General features: G+C 35.1%; 1 protein-coding gene across 1 annotated transcript in view; it reads right to left on the bottom strand.

The window, feature by feature from the left end:
• Window positions 1-100: 100 nt before the first annotated feature.
• LOC102696262 (RP1 axonemal microtubule associated) overlaps window positions 101-17101 on the bottom strand; it is a 52885-nt gene continuing 35884 nt past the window's right edge. The window contains exons 25-32 of the mRNA XM_069191688.1: window positions 15828-15991; window positions 14110-14329; window positions 11921-12075; window positions 11315-11393; window positions 6683-6761; window positions 6099-6154; window positions 4222-4388; window positions 101-358 (exon numbers count right to left, since the gene is read on the bottom strand). Of these exons, the coding sequence (XP_069047789.1) occupies window positions 101-358; window positions 4222-4388; window positions 6099-6154; window positions 6683-6761; window positions 11315-11393; window positions 11921-12075; window positions 14110-14329; window positions 15828-15991 (1178 nt within the window). The remainder of the gene's footprint in view (window positions 359-4221; window positions 4389-6098; window positions 6155-6682; window positions 6762-11314; window positions 11394-11920; window positions 12076-14109; window positions 14330-15827; window positions 15992-17101) is intronic.

Here is a 17101-nt window from a genome sequence, read left to right as displayed (position 1 = left end):
TTATGCATTAATATTATTTATATAGACACAAATACTGAAGCAAACCTTACAGCTTTGTTACAGTAGTTTTCAATTTAACACTGTTGATACACAGAAAAAGTTAGACGTTATTTAATGTGTTCTGTTTGCCTCTCTTACCCCGGAGGGATGGCCGACCTTCTATGACCACAGGGAATTCTTTCACTGGCTCTGTGTGTTCTGAGCTCGGAGAAAGCCAGCAGTTACAGTCAAAGTGCAGCTCTGTTCCTGTGTGCTGCTCTTCTATCTGAATAGACTTTAAATGCCAGTTCTGAAAACCCAGCAGGCCGTCACAGCTGACCCGAATCTTGTACACTTTCCCGACATCTCCAGCATCAACCTGAATTCAGCATCACAAAGCAGATCTTCAACTAAACTGCATAATTCTCAATAAAAGCATTCTGTCTCTGCCATTGGGTTTGAATGCAAATAGATGCCCCATTGTCTCTGTGTAAATAACACCTAATGGGACACAAATATACTTTAGCAGGTTACTAAAGTAAAATGCAGACTCTGAAATATCAAACAATACTACAGTACTTGAAAGGTACTGGTCACCAAATTAATAAATTTGTCACATAAGCAAACAACAGCTATATCAAACTTTTTCATACTAATGTAAACAGTGCTTACTTTTACTCCTGTTATACGTGGTCTAATGTGATTTTAAACTGTTATATTTAACAAATGATTAAACACAGCAGGCTTTAATATACAGTATACTGAACCTTAAACTGTGATCAAGCATATTTTATGGTACAGACTAAACACTTTTGATCTATTGCTGTTATTAATTATTTTTATTATTAGTTTTGCTCTGAAATGCATGCTATAGTGTATGTGCATGTTTGACATTATTAGGACCAAAAGAAAATGTTTCAATTATGTGATTTAGTTAAACCATAACAAAATATCCAATAATATGAACTATTAGTTCCCAGTAATTAGACAAGGAATTAATGTTCATGGGTAATTACCACAAATCATTTGATTTCCTGAGGATTAAATGTCTTTATGTCAGTTAAATTAGATTTGTCTCTAAAAGTCACAAACATAAAAGCAGCATTTTTGGAAAGTAATTTGGTTATTTGAAATAAACAATGCAGTCATCTTTTATCTTACAATATTATTTTAAAAATCTCTTCTAACCCAGGAATGAATCAACATTTTGTAGTTAATGTATGTACTTGTGATTGCTGTAAGTGAATATATTTCCATCTCATAAAACACTTTTCTCAGAAATCATAACAGGGTAAAGGAGAAATATTAATATACATGGGAAACTTTTACTCCACATTTTCTAACTAAAAAATATCCACCTAATTTTCCAAAACTGAAAACATAAGTAGCAAAAAAATCTGTTTACATAATTTATGATGCTCCTTTATAGATCTGCACATAGAAACTTTAATAATTATTTTAGAAAACAGAAGGCAATTTTTACTCAGGATCAAACACCTTTTAAAATCCCTCTGTTGAAATTATGTCTATTTATTGGCTTTTATAATGAAGTGTCACTCGTCCTTTGAAAATTCAATAACTTTGCATAGATACTGAATATTTACTATTCATATTTACACTATCCACTGTCCCTGGCATTATGCTAGCACAATTGCATTGCTAGAGGTAAGGACAGCAGGTTTTTAAAATGTTGTTTCCAAAGCAATTTTATCTTTGCTCTAAAATTAATCCAAACAGGATCTGAACAATGGCTCCTCAGCATGAGCAAGAAAGTCAGTAGTGTTGCCAAGCGTTCATCATCTGTAAAGACTTTAGAAAAGCCAATAGATGTGTTGCATTGTCTTGCAAGAAGTCCATCATATGCTTCAGTGGGGAGATTCATAGATTAATGTACAATTGGGAAAAAAACATAATTTAGGACTAGTGTTATCCCATCCATCCATTTTCTAACCGCTTCATCCAATTCAGGGTCAAGGGGGAGCCAGATCTTGACCCTGCAAGCTGTGGGCACAAGGCACAAGGCAGGATACACCCTGGATGGGACGCCAGTCCATCTCACAGACACAGACACACACGCAGCAGGGGCAATTTTCTCAGAGATCAATTGACATACTAGTATGTCTTCGTATTGTGGGAGGAAACCAGAGCACCTGGAAGAAACCCACACAAACGTGGGGAGAACATGCTATACAAACTCCACATAGATAGCTCTCTAGGTCAAAAACTGAACTCAGGGCCCAGCACTGCGAGGCAGCAATGCTAACCACTGTGACAGCATACCACCTTCTAAAATCCCATTTCAATTTGACTAATTTAAAGGTAATTTATCACAATTAATATTAATATTATTAATGTAATATGAATGTTAAATACTATTATAATTGTAAGTGTTACTAATTATAATTAATTTGTTAATGGAAAATTACTGTGTATGTATTTAAGAAAAAGTGGGGACTATTTTTACATTTATAAGTCTCATGCTGGCCACGTGAACCTACTCCTATTTTCCAGTATACTTAAGTATTCATTACATGTGGTTTCCTCAATCACAGGACAATTCCAGGAACAAAACTCCCTTGTAAAGCAGGAGAACGGTGTAGAAAAGGTGTTAAGTAGTGGCAAGAACATGAGAAAGCCACATAAGATTCAGAATTTTCTGCTCAGACACCCAGTTAAAATTGAACTCTTTCCTCAAAAGACTGGTCGATACATATAATGTCTCATGTTGCTAGTTGCTCTTCTTTGCTAAGAGTAAAAAATACACAAATAGAAGGTGAGAAGGCGATTTTGGAAAAAGTCACCTGCATGTGTCAGTTTCACCCATTGTGTCAAGAAAAGCGGATCAGAAAAGCTACATAAGGGCATTGTACTGACTTTACTGGATATTTCCTCATTTTCTTGAGTTTGTCAGCTCTTAAAACATTTAATAAGATGTCTTCTTTAACATAACAAACAAAGGAGGGGAGCTGGACTAAAACATCATGTAATTTTAATGGGTAGAATGTGTAAGTTCTTTAAATTATATTATACACTACACTACTGCATATTTGTGAATATTTCCTAGTTTACATTTTAATATTGTAGCTTTTGTGGCATAACATTCAATGGCTATACATGTGCACAATGAGACACTATTCTAATTTGAACTTTTGGTATTTAAAGTGCATTGCCGAATGGCCTGTGACATTATTAAAATTCCTGAAAGACAGTCAAATGATTTAAACTAAAAACCTGTTTTCTTGAAGTGTAATCAATTAAATATTTGACAATGCTTCATGAAACAATGAGGAGCCTGACAGACAGTGGATTCAGTGAAATAGTGCAGAGATTCCCTTTAGTCCTTGAAAAAAAATGGAAACATCTGTCAGCTCATCATTTACCGCAGGAGCACCAACTGTTGTAGTCAGTCCATTTTGTGGGAGTTTTGTAACATTCAAAAAGCAAAAGACTTTGTCTGACTGCTTCAGATTTCAACATTCTGCTTGTTCCTTATTTAGATGTTCTTGTTTATGTCTGTTTTTACTTTTACTATGTGTTCCAATGAGCTGTTATAGTCATTAAATGTGTATTTTTACATTTTCACCCAGGTTGTGACCTCAGTTTTCACTACTAATGATGTGCAATTGTGCTTTAACACAATTAATATATAGACAACTTAAGTACTTTCTTGGCTAAATTTATATCCTAAAAAGATCATATGCTGTCCAAGGTCGATTTATACATATATGCATGAACACGAACAATTGTTTTTAGGGAACACTAATATGCATAATACAAACGTCTTTTGAACTTGGACCAGGTATCATTTACAATGACTATGAAGCAAGTTTCATCAATAAATGATTTTCAGAATTAAAGTATTTCTTTCAAAAACAACAATTTCAAAATGACAAGTAGAATTGTAATGTAAATGTGATATGATGTCAGAGATACACTGAGGATATCCACACAGAAACAAAACTTAAATAAGCACTGAACTACATCTGAATCAGTTGCATTGAACATCTAAGACACTTCAAATGAAGCAGGAATGCAAAGAATTGTTCAAATTCACGAAACAGCGCAGCCATAACAGCATTGAATGTTTTTCTGCCTGAATTTTCCAGACTTCAAATATTCTTCAATTTCTTCAAGCTACATTTTACATTTACTTATCAGGCTTGAACTTACTCTAGCTTGTTCAGCTGTAGGCTACGCAGGTGGTTTTAGAAAAGCACTTACATTTCCTTTGCAGAATCTTACCAAAAACTCATCTCTTGCTCCAGGAAGAAAAACTACGGTTCCAGGGTTGTTTGGGAGAAGAACAATGTCATCACTTTTGCCCTCTGAACCATAGATCACAATTGAAACTTTCATCTCTTTAGGCACTGGAGAATCGTCAGAGGTTTTCACAAAGACTTTCCACACTCCTTTAACAACAACAACTAGATTTTAATAAAAAATAATAGACACAAATAATAATAGACACAAATAATAATAATAATAATAATCAGAGAAATGTGAAATGAAGAGGAAGATTGATTTATTTTACTAAGACAATCTGATTCCATTCTTATATCTTTCTCATACGGTGCTTTGTTTAAAACTGTGACTGGTTTTTACAGCTACTCGAGAACAAAAAAATTGGCAAGAAAAAAAGCAAACAAACTACAGGTATATATTGTATGTTCAAAACGTAATACTGAACAATAATATCTACTTGCCTTTCTGCGATTCTTTCTTGATTTCCTCATATCCTAAGAGATAATAAGTAACAACATGTTTTATTGTTAATGTATTCAATTTCAAATACAGCTAAAACCACCATCCAAGATCAAATACATCTGAAAAATTAAAAAGCTTTAAAAGAATTGTTTCTGACAGTGACAAAAAATGAAGTATGACATATAAGAAGACATTAATTATCGTTATTATTGGAGGTGGTGGTGATAAGAAGAAAGGCTACAAATGAAGAAAGGCCATTCAATCCATCAACAGCATTGGTTTGCAAATATCTGACACAAGGATCTTGTTCAGCACCTTCTTGAAATAAGCCAAGGTAGTGGCTTCAACAACATGGCTGGTTAGCTGGTTCCAAAGTGCATCCTGTTTTTCAGTTTTAAATGCATTTAAATGTAAATTCTTGAATGACTTCTGGCTTATTTTGTATTACTGTATTAAAAAGCAGAACGTCTATTTATTCTATTGTTTACCCATGAAATACACATGGATTCTGTGACAGAGGTGTTATCAGTATACCCTGTATGCAAGAATATGACTATTTTGTAGCGTGAATAATGTCACCCCTGCAATATATCATGAAGAGAGGGCTATTTCTCCCATGGTGCCATACAACATACAAAGGAATAGGAATACGTCGGCTAGTTCGTCAGAGAAAAACTGGAAGCGACCTTAACTAGTCAACTCCAGTGGGATGTAGGTATCTGTCTGTCAGATTTTGTTTAAGTGATTCTTGTTTTGTGTTTGGAAGAAAAAGACAGGAACAAAATATCATAAATACAAGTATCATCCTGCTTTGTCCTTTTCCTTTGCCCTTATTGATAAAGAACCTAGTCAGAACTACACAGTAGAACTGGATACTACCGCTGCTTGGAAACAAAGAAATACCATGCTAGTACCTCTGATTTAACACACTTTAGACTGAAGAGTGCCTTTAAATCTTTGCTCTTGCCAGTGCTACTTTGACTATGCTCTGTGATGTACCTTTTTCCTTACCTGTGTCCCAGACCTGTAAGGACTGCCCTTTTCTTTTGTGTCTTGTGTGTGGTATCCCTTGTGTGTGAGTTAGGGATGTGAGAGTGCAAGAGAACAGTTTTGTTTCTCAGCTGTGTCAGTCATGGGGCTAGGGAGCTAAAATCTTTGAACAAGCTTGTCATGATAAAGTACACTTCATTCTATCCCTGAGTGCTTTATCGCTTGACCACCTGCTGACACTTACTACATAATTGCCACAATATTTTATAGATACTATACCATAAATCTTTTAAAGTATGAAACTTAAATTCTATTTGTTCAGTTGATCCAATATTAGGAAGTTATTTAGAGCTTTATTTGGAGAGAAAACAAATGTGCCATGCAGCCCTGCAGAAAATAAAAATACACCGTATTTCTCAGCTTGCCTTCAACAAAGAGCTCCCTTTCAGTCTTCCCGTCATCCTGGTACACATCCAGCCAACTGAAATGTAAACCATGAGAACATCTTAAACAGTTTTAAACATTGGGAAGGAGTTTAGAAATCCCTTAGATTTTCAGCTTTTATAAAAGACGTTTCTGTTACTGTCATCAATAATTTTGTCATAAACTTTCGATACTGCAGATATACTGTAAAAGTCTCAACATCACAGTGTGTTTTACAAAACAAAATCCACACACAACTATAAAAGATCAAGCTTGCCTTTTACCTCAGATGCAAATAATGAAAATAGAGAAACAGACAGTAATTGAGTTAATGTATTCTACACTATTCATAGAATGTAATTAGTAATCATAGTCAGCATCGGGCTCCTGACATACAGATGGACAAAAAGAAAAATATTGACATGAATCAATGAACCAATCCATATATAAACCAATTTTTAAACAATTTAAATATATAAAATGGTTGTGCTCCTGTGCTCCTGAAGTCAATGTATTTAAATCTTTCTGTATGCAAAATATAGACAGAAAAGACTGTTTCTGTTGAGAGCCCAGTGCTAAAGAATACCTGTTGCAAAGAAATACACTTTCGTGCTTGTCCTCTTCTTCAGCTTTGATGATTACTTTTTCTAAAAACCATCCATCTCCTTAGAAGAAAACATAAAAAATGATGCTTTAGGATTTTCTTGTAGGCAAAAGTACTAATTGCAATGTATTCTGTTTTCAACTAATGTCAGTGTTCAATGATTTTCTATAGTTTTGCACTTTCATTTGGAACATAAATTACTGCTGGAAAACTGATACATTCAATAAATCAAACATCGCATTCGTGCATCTCAGTGGATTTACCATTTAAGCACCTAAACAGTTTGCAAATTGTCTTGCAATGTTGATGTTTTAAATTTTAGAGTATTTATAAAAACATTGAAAAATGTGTTGTGAAATTGTATTTTTCATAGCATTATCACACACAGGATATATAATGTATTTACTGTATAATTTATCTTCTGAGACCATTTTATTCTACTGATTGTTTGAAACGTGCAGAATCTCAAATTGTATTAAAAATATTCCTCTGTAAAAAAAAATCCTTCCACTAACATTTGGATGTGATTCAGAAAACAATGCTGTAATTACATACATTTTTATAAAAGAGTACTTTGAATTGTAGTGCCGTAGGCTCGTAGGTGTCTCTCCTGATTGAAGAGTTTTTATTTCCTTATGTTAGAAGTGTGACTTGAAAACAAAAAGACCCTGCTGTAGCAGGTGTGCTTATAAAGTCACATCAGGCTTAGAGATGGAAACCTGTGTCTTGTCAATTGTAGTTAAGGAAACAAAATATCTTATTCACATTTACTTCTGCAACCTTTTTTTTTTTTTTGTTAAAGACAGTGGTAATGTTTGTGGACTGGGGAATTACTAATGTAGTCTCCATCCACAAACATGGTGTCAAGACAGATCTAAGTATAGACATTTACATGTTTCATGTAAATTTATGGAAACAACAATCAGAAATTAGAACCTAGAGTAACACATTTGTCAGTAGCATTGTAGGGGATAGTCAGCACGGATTTTGAAAAGGTACAGTAGGTCATTTTACACACTTCTGATAATTTCTTCATGAAAGATTGACTCTCAGATTAAAGATGGTAGTTATTTTGGGAAATGCATGTTTGGACTGAACAATGGTTAATGGGAAACAGTCCAGAAAAGGATCAAATAGAGCGAATACTAAAGCTGGGGGTGCTATCATTCGAGGAGTGCCACAAGGATCTGTACTAGGACCACTACTTTTCCTAACATACAGTATATCAATGATAAAAATTCTGGTATGTTTGGTAAGCTTGCCAGGTGAAAAAAATGATGCCAAAACAGGAGGAGTGACAAACTCCAGGGTGCAGGCAGTAAAAACAAATTCTAAATACAAAACGGGAAATGCGGAGACTACTTATGGAAAAAGAAAAAAGATGTTTATGATCACACATCATATACATATTCTATACAATATGGGTAAGCAATAAAAAGCAACCAACATATTACTGGACAGATAGTTAAAATCACACAATTTGTATCAAGGGAAGTTAGGTTAAAAATGCTCAATGTACATGTAATACCTCATTTAAAATAATTTGTACAGTTTTGCTCACCATGTTACAAAAAGATACTGCTGCTCAGGGATCAGCCCATAAAGGAGCAATGAGACATTTCAGGGTTTAAAGGAATGTCCTACACTGATAAGCTGAAGGCACAGAATCTTTATATAATCCTGGACAGAGACATGTTTCTTGAACAAACTTGTAAGCATTTGCAAGGAATACAATGGCTGTGAGTCCTTGGGAGTTGAGGATGAAATGAGATATGCGTCAGACCATTGGCAGTTCAGCTGTTGAATACAGAGCTTTTTACAGATTCTGAAGTATTCTAAAAATCCTGCTACAGTTCTACTAGTGTTCAGACATGCATTCATGGAATTCTCATTGCATTACTTTCTGTTACATTCGAATAGCTTACAGCTGTTTTGAGTTGTATTCTCACTCAGTTCAATAAATAAATACACTTCTCATCCGATTCTGTGCGGTTCATGTCAAGAAACACAGCTCGGTAACACTGCACAGCAAGAATGACAGGTTCAATTTTATGCTTGACTTGAAAGCAGTGACAAGCTGCATGGCCGGAACACACAAGTTATATGGAGAAAGAGACCATTTATTTATTCATGTGTGCTTATATCAGCAAAAGTGAGTTTACTTTAACAAACTCCTCCTGGAGGGCTGGTTCGTCAGCATGTTTTATAGATTTATTTAAAACTCCATCACCTGAATAGCTGGAAGAAGCTGCTAAACTTATCCAAGGAACTCAAAAATGAACTGATTCAGGTTAAGAGCTGGAGTGAAAACCTGTGGATACACCAGCCCTTCAAGACCAGGATTGAGAGATGCTGAATGAATGTATCAAAATCAAATTGATTTCTTTTTAAAAATAAAAGCAATTATTATAATCTCAATCAGGCAATTTATTGAAAAGGTTAAATGCACGGTTCTTAAAGCTATGTTTTAGGCATTCTTAATAAATTCCACTCATTGTAAATAGTACAGCTGTATCAATTTTCTATCTTACAACATCATCCAAATGAGATCTCATTTAGTCTATCCTGTTTGTTTGTTTTCCGGTTGCCAAGAATTCCATTCCATCAAACCATATTTTAAAGGGGAATTGTCGTCCCAGTTTCTCAATCCGGTTACTAAATATCTGTAATAAAATAAATTCATTGGCGGTATAGAAAACTTTTACAAATGTAGTAACCCTTGTTCTTGCCAAGGGTGAGAGCAAGAGTTCACACAAATTATGACATGATGCAGCCCTTCCTGTTAGCTAGTAGTGCAAAGACTACTGTAGTGCAAAGTTCAAGTGAATAAGTACAGGGTGTGCAATAGATATCTCACCACAGAAACATTCCAACATGACGCGCATACAGAAATAACAGATAAGTTCCAATTATCGTCAAAACCATCTTGAAGACGAGATCAATATTTCCATTGGGTTAAAAGAGATGAATTCACAAGCCTGCTTGTTTACAATCTAATAGGGAAGGCTTCACATCACAGGAAATGTTTTTGCCTCCATCTGAATCGCAGAATATGGTGCTGCATGTAGCTGGACATTTTGTTCATTTTGTGATGTAAATGGGAGGTGTTACAAGTTAATGTATTTGTGCATTTTGCTTTTACTGCGGTTTGAAATGCACTCATCAATGCTGATTCTTTATAATCCTGAATAGAAAAACAGTATTGCAGTTTCCCTTTAAGGAGATACAACCATCACATCATGAACTTACAACAGTGCCCTCCAGAATTATTCGCACCCTTGGTAAAGATAAGCAAAAAAGGCTATGAAAAGATTTGTTGGTTATCAGCTTGATTTTACACTGAAAATATGAAAAAAGAAAAAAATCCTTATAAAAAATAAACACATTTGTCAAAAACAAGGATTTTGTTTTCTTTGAATAATTTTACCTCACTGAAAGGTTAGATTTCTCTCATAGTTTCAGTGTAATATCAAGCTGATAAACAACAAAGACATTTTTTTCCACAGTCTTTTTGGCTCATTTTTACCAAGGGTGCCAATATTTCTGGAGGGCATTGTATATAGAGGTGTTTCTTTTATTGCTCTGAATGTTCCTTGATATAAATTCCAAAGGAGTTTTCCCAAATTATTGTATTGTGGCAGCAGCATTATCACCTTCTATATGAACCTTGTCAGTTATCAGAAGTGGGGCATGGACGGACTATGTTATTACCAAGATGAGAGACTCTAAGGAAAGTCATGTTGCAATTATTATTAAGTGGTAATGGTGGGTGTGTATGTGGTACTTTTCCCTCTCGACTGGTACCGGAAGCTCCAGTCCAGTGCCTCAGTATGGGACAGGGCACACAGCACTGAAGGGGGCCATCCTTCGAGTGAGATAATAAAGTGAGTTCTTGACTTCTTGGCCATTAAAGATCTCATGGAACAGGGGCAGTTTTGCAAGTTCCTGAATTTCATGGTGGATTCTTTTTTATAGTTAAACCTGATTTAGGATTATGTGGAATGCGTTACATACTGTAAATGCATTATTATTAATGCTACTGATCCAGAAGATGTTGATTTATTTAGTTCTTCAGAATTTTCAATACCTGAATCAAATGTACACAATCTCAACTGTTCAAGATTAACCTTGCCATCATTTAAGATAATGAAAATACGTTTCCTGACACCAGGGATTATTATGCGGTAGAGAAGTAATAAAAGGCAAATCAAACACAAAGTTCTAAGAGAAATCCATGACATCCGTACCACATACCATGATGTGCTGGTACAGTATACTTGCAGACTAACGGGAAAAAATGTTACATTCACACAGAAAATTGAATTAGTTATAACAAACATGAACAGCATTGGTCCAAAGTATAATCATATTGATAATCTCACATTCTTTTGTGTTATGGCTCAATTTCCTTACAACTAATAGTGATATAACCAAAACAATTTACTAATCACTAAAATGATATATAAAACTAGTAGCACAAGCTCAAAGCTGTGTCTTGGAGATAGCCATGCTTATACAAAAGCTTATGTCAGAAGATATTATACAAGAAAAGCTTTTAATGGAACAGCTTAATTAACTCAATAAGTATACTGGAATATTAATTAAGAATATTACCTGGACCTGTGCCATTGTGCCCTATCACAACCTTTCTCAGCTTCTCCAGTGAAACAGCTTCAATGTTGAAAATGTCAACCTTATCAGAAGACAGGACAAACACACACCCGCATGACAATATTCCTTCCAATAAAAGGCTTTATAAATGCTAAAGTAATTAGCTTGCTCTGTCAGTCCCACACGTAAAGCTGTATTGAACAATTTAAAATATAAATGTATATTAATGAAAGTAGCAGATAAATATATAACAGTAACAAATAAAATACAGCATTATTTTTTATACTGAACAGTTTTACATCTATATTTAGTCAAGATGTTTGCTCATAAAATTAATTTGAGTTATACAGTATGAGTTATATTAATAAGTGTGAAAAACAAAATATAGCACATTGTATGAGTGGTCCCAGAAAATGTGCTTTGAAATTCTTTACTGCATAGACAAAAAATTATACAAAAATATGTTAAGTGAGAAAACTGTATCATAGCAACAACAGTAAAAAACATAGCTCTGAACCATTCATGAAACAGATTAAAAAGAAGAACATTCAGAACTTGTGATTAATCAGAGTTTTGTCTTGGCATAAGAGTATTCGGACTGTGCCTTACTTGACCTTGTTGAAATTTCAGTTTATGATTCAGTGATTGATGCAGTTTTCTTTTTCCAGTGTCGCCTCTGGTCCCGAAGATGTTAATATACACAGAAGCATCCGTCTCAGCTCCAGGCTTGGACCCAGTATGAACCTGAACCTGATAGACAACCACTGCAGACCACAGAATATGACACTTACTCACAGACATTGTAGTCTACCAACCACATTTGCACTAACTTACAGTATGCTCATTCCAGCAAAAAATAATTGTCGAGTCAACATTAAATAGACATCTAGGCAAAAAAAGTTTTTTTTAAATTCTACCCAGCGATAAAAAATACTGGTTTTCGTAGCTTATGGGAACACATATGTTTCATATGCAAGATATGTGTCAACTGTTCTTATATTAAAGATGTTTAAAATGGCTTTTTCCCCCCCATACAATCTAGAATTTGAGCATAATACTTTATGCCATATTCCTATAACACTGTTTGCCTCTGATTGGAATACATAAAGAGCAATCAAATACATGTTATTTTCTTTTACAATTACTGCAGAAAGTTTAATTGATGCCAGGTGCTTTCACTAAGGAGATAATGGTTTGGTGTAAAACTTTTTTCTGTGCTGCAGGTTACCAAGAGGGCTATTAAACTGATTGACCATAAACACATAAAATGGAGCATCAGATGCCTAATAATATATTATATTGTCATGTTATTTAAATCATGGCTTTCTTCATCGTAAAAGTTTATAGACCAAGGCCCTCCCTAAGCTCCAAGCCCTGAGTATCAACAAGGCTCCCGCCTGAAATAAAATAACAATTGACTTTCCCATCATTTTAGGCTTTTACCATTATGGAAAATAATGGTTTTGATTCCAGAGCTAAGGTAAATAAATCTATTTTTTAAATTGTTCAGGAAAGCTTTGAGTATCTCTTTTAAGATAATGTCAGCCTATTAGGCACTTAAAAATACTCAGGAAGGAGGACAAATATAAGTCAACAGGAAATTTAGTATAACAGGTACAGTAGGTTGTGACAGCAAACAAATCTCTACAAGAAAATGTTATACTGATGAATTCTGATTGTCCTTTTTCTAAGCCGACTGGCATTCCTATAACCATCATAAACATCTCTTTGATGTGTCATAAATATGGCAATGCATTTAAACACACACATGCTGCATTTAGAAATGTAGTAAATAAAGTCATGTCTGCTTGTGTAGTAAAAGAACATTACATGAGTACATTATAAAACAACCTTAGTAATTCGTACTAAGAACTGTGACTTTTATTAAAGATTAGGCCGCGTCCCAATATGCACACTTATGCCCTTCACGTCACATTGCAAGGGCCTAGGGTGTCCCATTTCTAAATTTGTTTCACAAGAGTGCCCTTTACGCGCCCGCCTCTGAGTCCGCATCGGAGGGGACTTCGCTAAAGGAAATCACCCCCGGTTCCTTGCGGAATGGCGACGATTCACTTTCTAACCCAATCAATCTAATCAAAGTGGAGAGAAGTTGTCATGGAGAAAAAATATATTCGCCTGTTAGTAAAATTTAACTCTTGTTTTTTAGTTTTAAAACTCACATTTTATGTAAGAGCAACATTTTATTAGTTGGCTTTAGATTCTAGGTACGAAGTGTTGACATAACTTTTTCGTCTGATGAATATTCATTTTCTTACCCTGTATTTGGTACACGGAAATACAAAAGTATTTAATAGTATAAAGCTTTGAGATATTGCCAAGTTTATCTGATTTAGTTTAGTTTTACATCTTTGAGTCAGTCCTGTTAAGCGAGAATGAGCCTGTTATGTTCCTTTTACCGTCATTTTTGTACCGGGACAGACGAGATAAAATGTATTTAAAAGTACAAATCTTTGACTAAATCAGAGAGCAGTACTGCAAAGTTTTCCGTAGTTTACTGCGCCCATTTTGAGTCAAGCCAGCTCAACAAGATATGCGACTACTTTTGAGCAGGGACAAGAGTTAAGAATTATCTTGTGTACTTAAACACTGGAAATAAAGCAACAACTCAACAGAAGGCATTTAGACCATGAGCACATTTGACCTAAGGATGAAGAATAAAGAGGACCAATATCACTAGCAAAAATATTCTATTTGATTTCCAGAGTTGACATTTTCCAATAGCACTCCCTCATTCTGTCTCCTGTTTCCAGACTCCCTAGGGCATCAGGGCTGTTCACCTGAAAGAGAGTCCCCTCCGATAAGGGGAACAGGCACCTCCTTCCAAACACGTCCATCTTCATTTTCCCCAGCCAGCCACTGGTCCACACGAAGTGCAAACTCTTTCCCTGTGGCCAGTTCATGCAAAATCACTTCTTCCAAGTACCATTTAGGATCTTCCCCGCTGTTGTCGTGGCCTATCCTCAGTTTGTACAACTCCCCGATGCATCCGAAATCTACCTACACACACACACCAAGCACAATGTTTTTACAAAATCAGCACATACACATGAAATTCATTATCCTGGCAAAATGTTGCACTCTGCATCAATATACAATCAGTTTAGTATAAAACATTTAAAATGATGTGTGGTATGTTCTGTTTCACGATGCCTACAAAAAAAATGAGGATACTAAAATATGACAGGTGATGACGATTTGTATTGTCCCATATGTTTACTCATTTTGATGGTCAATTTTATGTTTTGTGGGTATAGTGTTTTGAATCTGTGATTTATAATCACAGATTCAAAAATGTTCCGAATTCTATGGGTAATCAAAACATCTGCTGCATTTTTGTCAGTTATAGTAGCAATAGCTATGGAGCCTGAATAATCTTTAATTTGGTAAATTTCCCCTTTAATTAATTTCCACAGGCTTAGGGGAAATATACAATACACCATCTCTAGGGGTTACTGTCAGTTTAACAATGTTTTTGGAAGTTGTGCGTTATGAATGCAGAATGGACAGGCGTCAGGGTAGAGTTGTAAAATGTTTTTTTACAAGGAAAGCTTCAGTCCCTTCATATTCCTGTAGTGTATTGCAAGCAGAAAATTTCCCCATGTTACAAAGACATATAAATGCACAAAACAGATTTTGATCCATTCTTAGGAGAAGTAAATTCGGTTTGATTTTATTGTGCTACGTCTTCTCCTACAGCTTCACTTTCAATAATCGTGTTTTAGTGCGAAGAATCATGTTCAAACAAAACAACATGACAAGGTGATTCTGTTCCTGATAAAATGACTCACTAGCGCCACAGATACAAAGTAAACAAGCAGCACATTTGGCAGCACAAATCAAAAGGCATCAGCATAAGCTGCCATTATATTTAAAAGCATTCAGAAATAGTCAGCACTCATATCTGCAATGTGAAAAGGTTTTACAAAGTGTCTATACTACTTTTGGATGCATACTTGTTATTCCGAGCTCTGTAGAAATTGTTTTCCTGACAAGCAGTGTATTTTCCATAACAAAATTAAGTTATACTGTATATTATACAACACCTTTGGAAGAAAACATCTCCAAGCACTTTGCAATACAATGTGATCCACAAAATATGTGGAGAAAAATGCAAGACTGCAAAGTTACTTAATTGCAGCAAGCAGAATTATTTACATCTATGTTGATGAGCAGAAAAAAAATGAATTGCAATAAACTTCCAGATCTGTAAAAAAAACTGAGTTGATATGCTTTTAGCGCAATTTAAAAAAACAACAACATTCTGCTTCATTCCTGCCATTAGCAAGTGTAACATCAAACCTCAGTCACGGAATGAGTTAAAAGTTGTACAAGAGAAGGAATGATAAAATGCTGAAACGTTTTTTTTACTTTACAACATGGGATTAAGCTAAACTCTGTGCTGCCACAGCTCACCACTCTAAGTCTTTGGCTCTTCTATTCTGTTTGTTGATAAATCGCAAAAGGGATTTAGCTAAGTAGGATGTACAAATTATACCTGAAATGTGTCAGCGCTGTTTTGATTAAAAAGCTGATGCTTTCCGGAGCCCAGAATGATAGGACCTGATTCTCCTTTTTCCCCATAAGCATGGAGGTAAACAGTGGCTTCAGTGCTGGCAGAATCAAAGTCTCCAGTCACAACTGTTACTTTCCAGCCTCCATCTGCGTAAGGACACATTTACTTTCATTAGTGACCTTTTTCATTTTTTTTAAACTACACGCATAAATTAATCAAACAATAACTTACTACATATAATTTTAAAAAGGCAAGCAAATGACAAACGCACACCTGAGACAACATGTTGGAAATGTACTGTTATAGGAATGCCTAGAAGTTATAGTATCCTCTTCCAATGAGGACCCATTTTATTAAATTAAAAATAATATATACACATTTTTGACAAGTAAGTATTTTTAATTAAAAAGTAATTTCGAATGCAATTGAATACTTCTTTGGAGAAACCAAATTAACAAAAACTGCAAAGAAAAATAAAAAATTGCTGATTGTATTAACATTAAGACCCTTCCTTACAATCTGAATTGGTTCAGATGCACACAATTACTTTGAGAAGTCATACAATTAGTTCTATTTCTGTGTGAAACAGCAGTGGTTCACATGCTCTCCTAATACAGACCCCTGTCTCTTTAAGATTGTTCACTCAAGTAGTGAAACTTCAAGCAAATAGTCAACCAGGAAGAGCATTACCCTTCCAAAAATCAACTCCTGAATAAAGCCGTGTAAAGGCAAGAATGAGGACAATTGTATAAAAAAAATTCAAAGACATTTAAAATCCCTTTGAGCAAGTCGATCATTAAGAACCAGAAGGTCTATCATACCACTCAAACCAAGCAAAAAAGAAAAGTGTTCAGGAATATCACTGTGAGGCCAACAGTGACTTTGAAAGAGCCATTACGTTCAATGGCCGAGAGTAAAGGTACAGTACATGAGTCAACAATATCCCAGTCACTCCACAAAGCTGCCCTGTATGGGAAAGTAGCAAACCCATCTCAAATCCTTCTCCAAGTTTACAACAAAGCACATTGGTGATATTGCAAAAATCTGGCAAAAGGGTTTTTTGGGGCAGAAAAGAGCTGAGCAAACTGGAACTCTTTGGTCTAACTGGAAAGTAGCATATTTGGCACAAACCAAACACACTACATCACACATTACGTCAAGGTTCACCTGATTCAGTCTACTAAAGACCAAAAACAGACTAAAATTCACTTTTTAACAGGACAATAACCCCAAATGCAAGACCAAAGCTACACTGT

Source organism: Lepisosteus oculatus, chromosome 6, assembly GCF_040954835.1.
Source record: "Lepisosteus oculatus isolate fLepOcu1 chromosome 6, fLepOcu1.hap2, whole genome shotgun sequence".
NCBI lineage: Eukaryota > Metazoa > Chordata > Actinopteri > Semionotiformes > Lepisosteidae > Lepisosteus > Lepisosteus oculatus.
The sequence above is the reverse complement of the archived record's forward strand: the minus strand, read 5'-3'. Positions and strand labels throughout refer to the sequence as shown.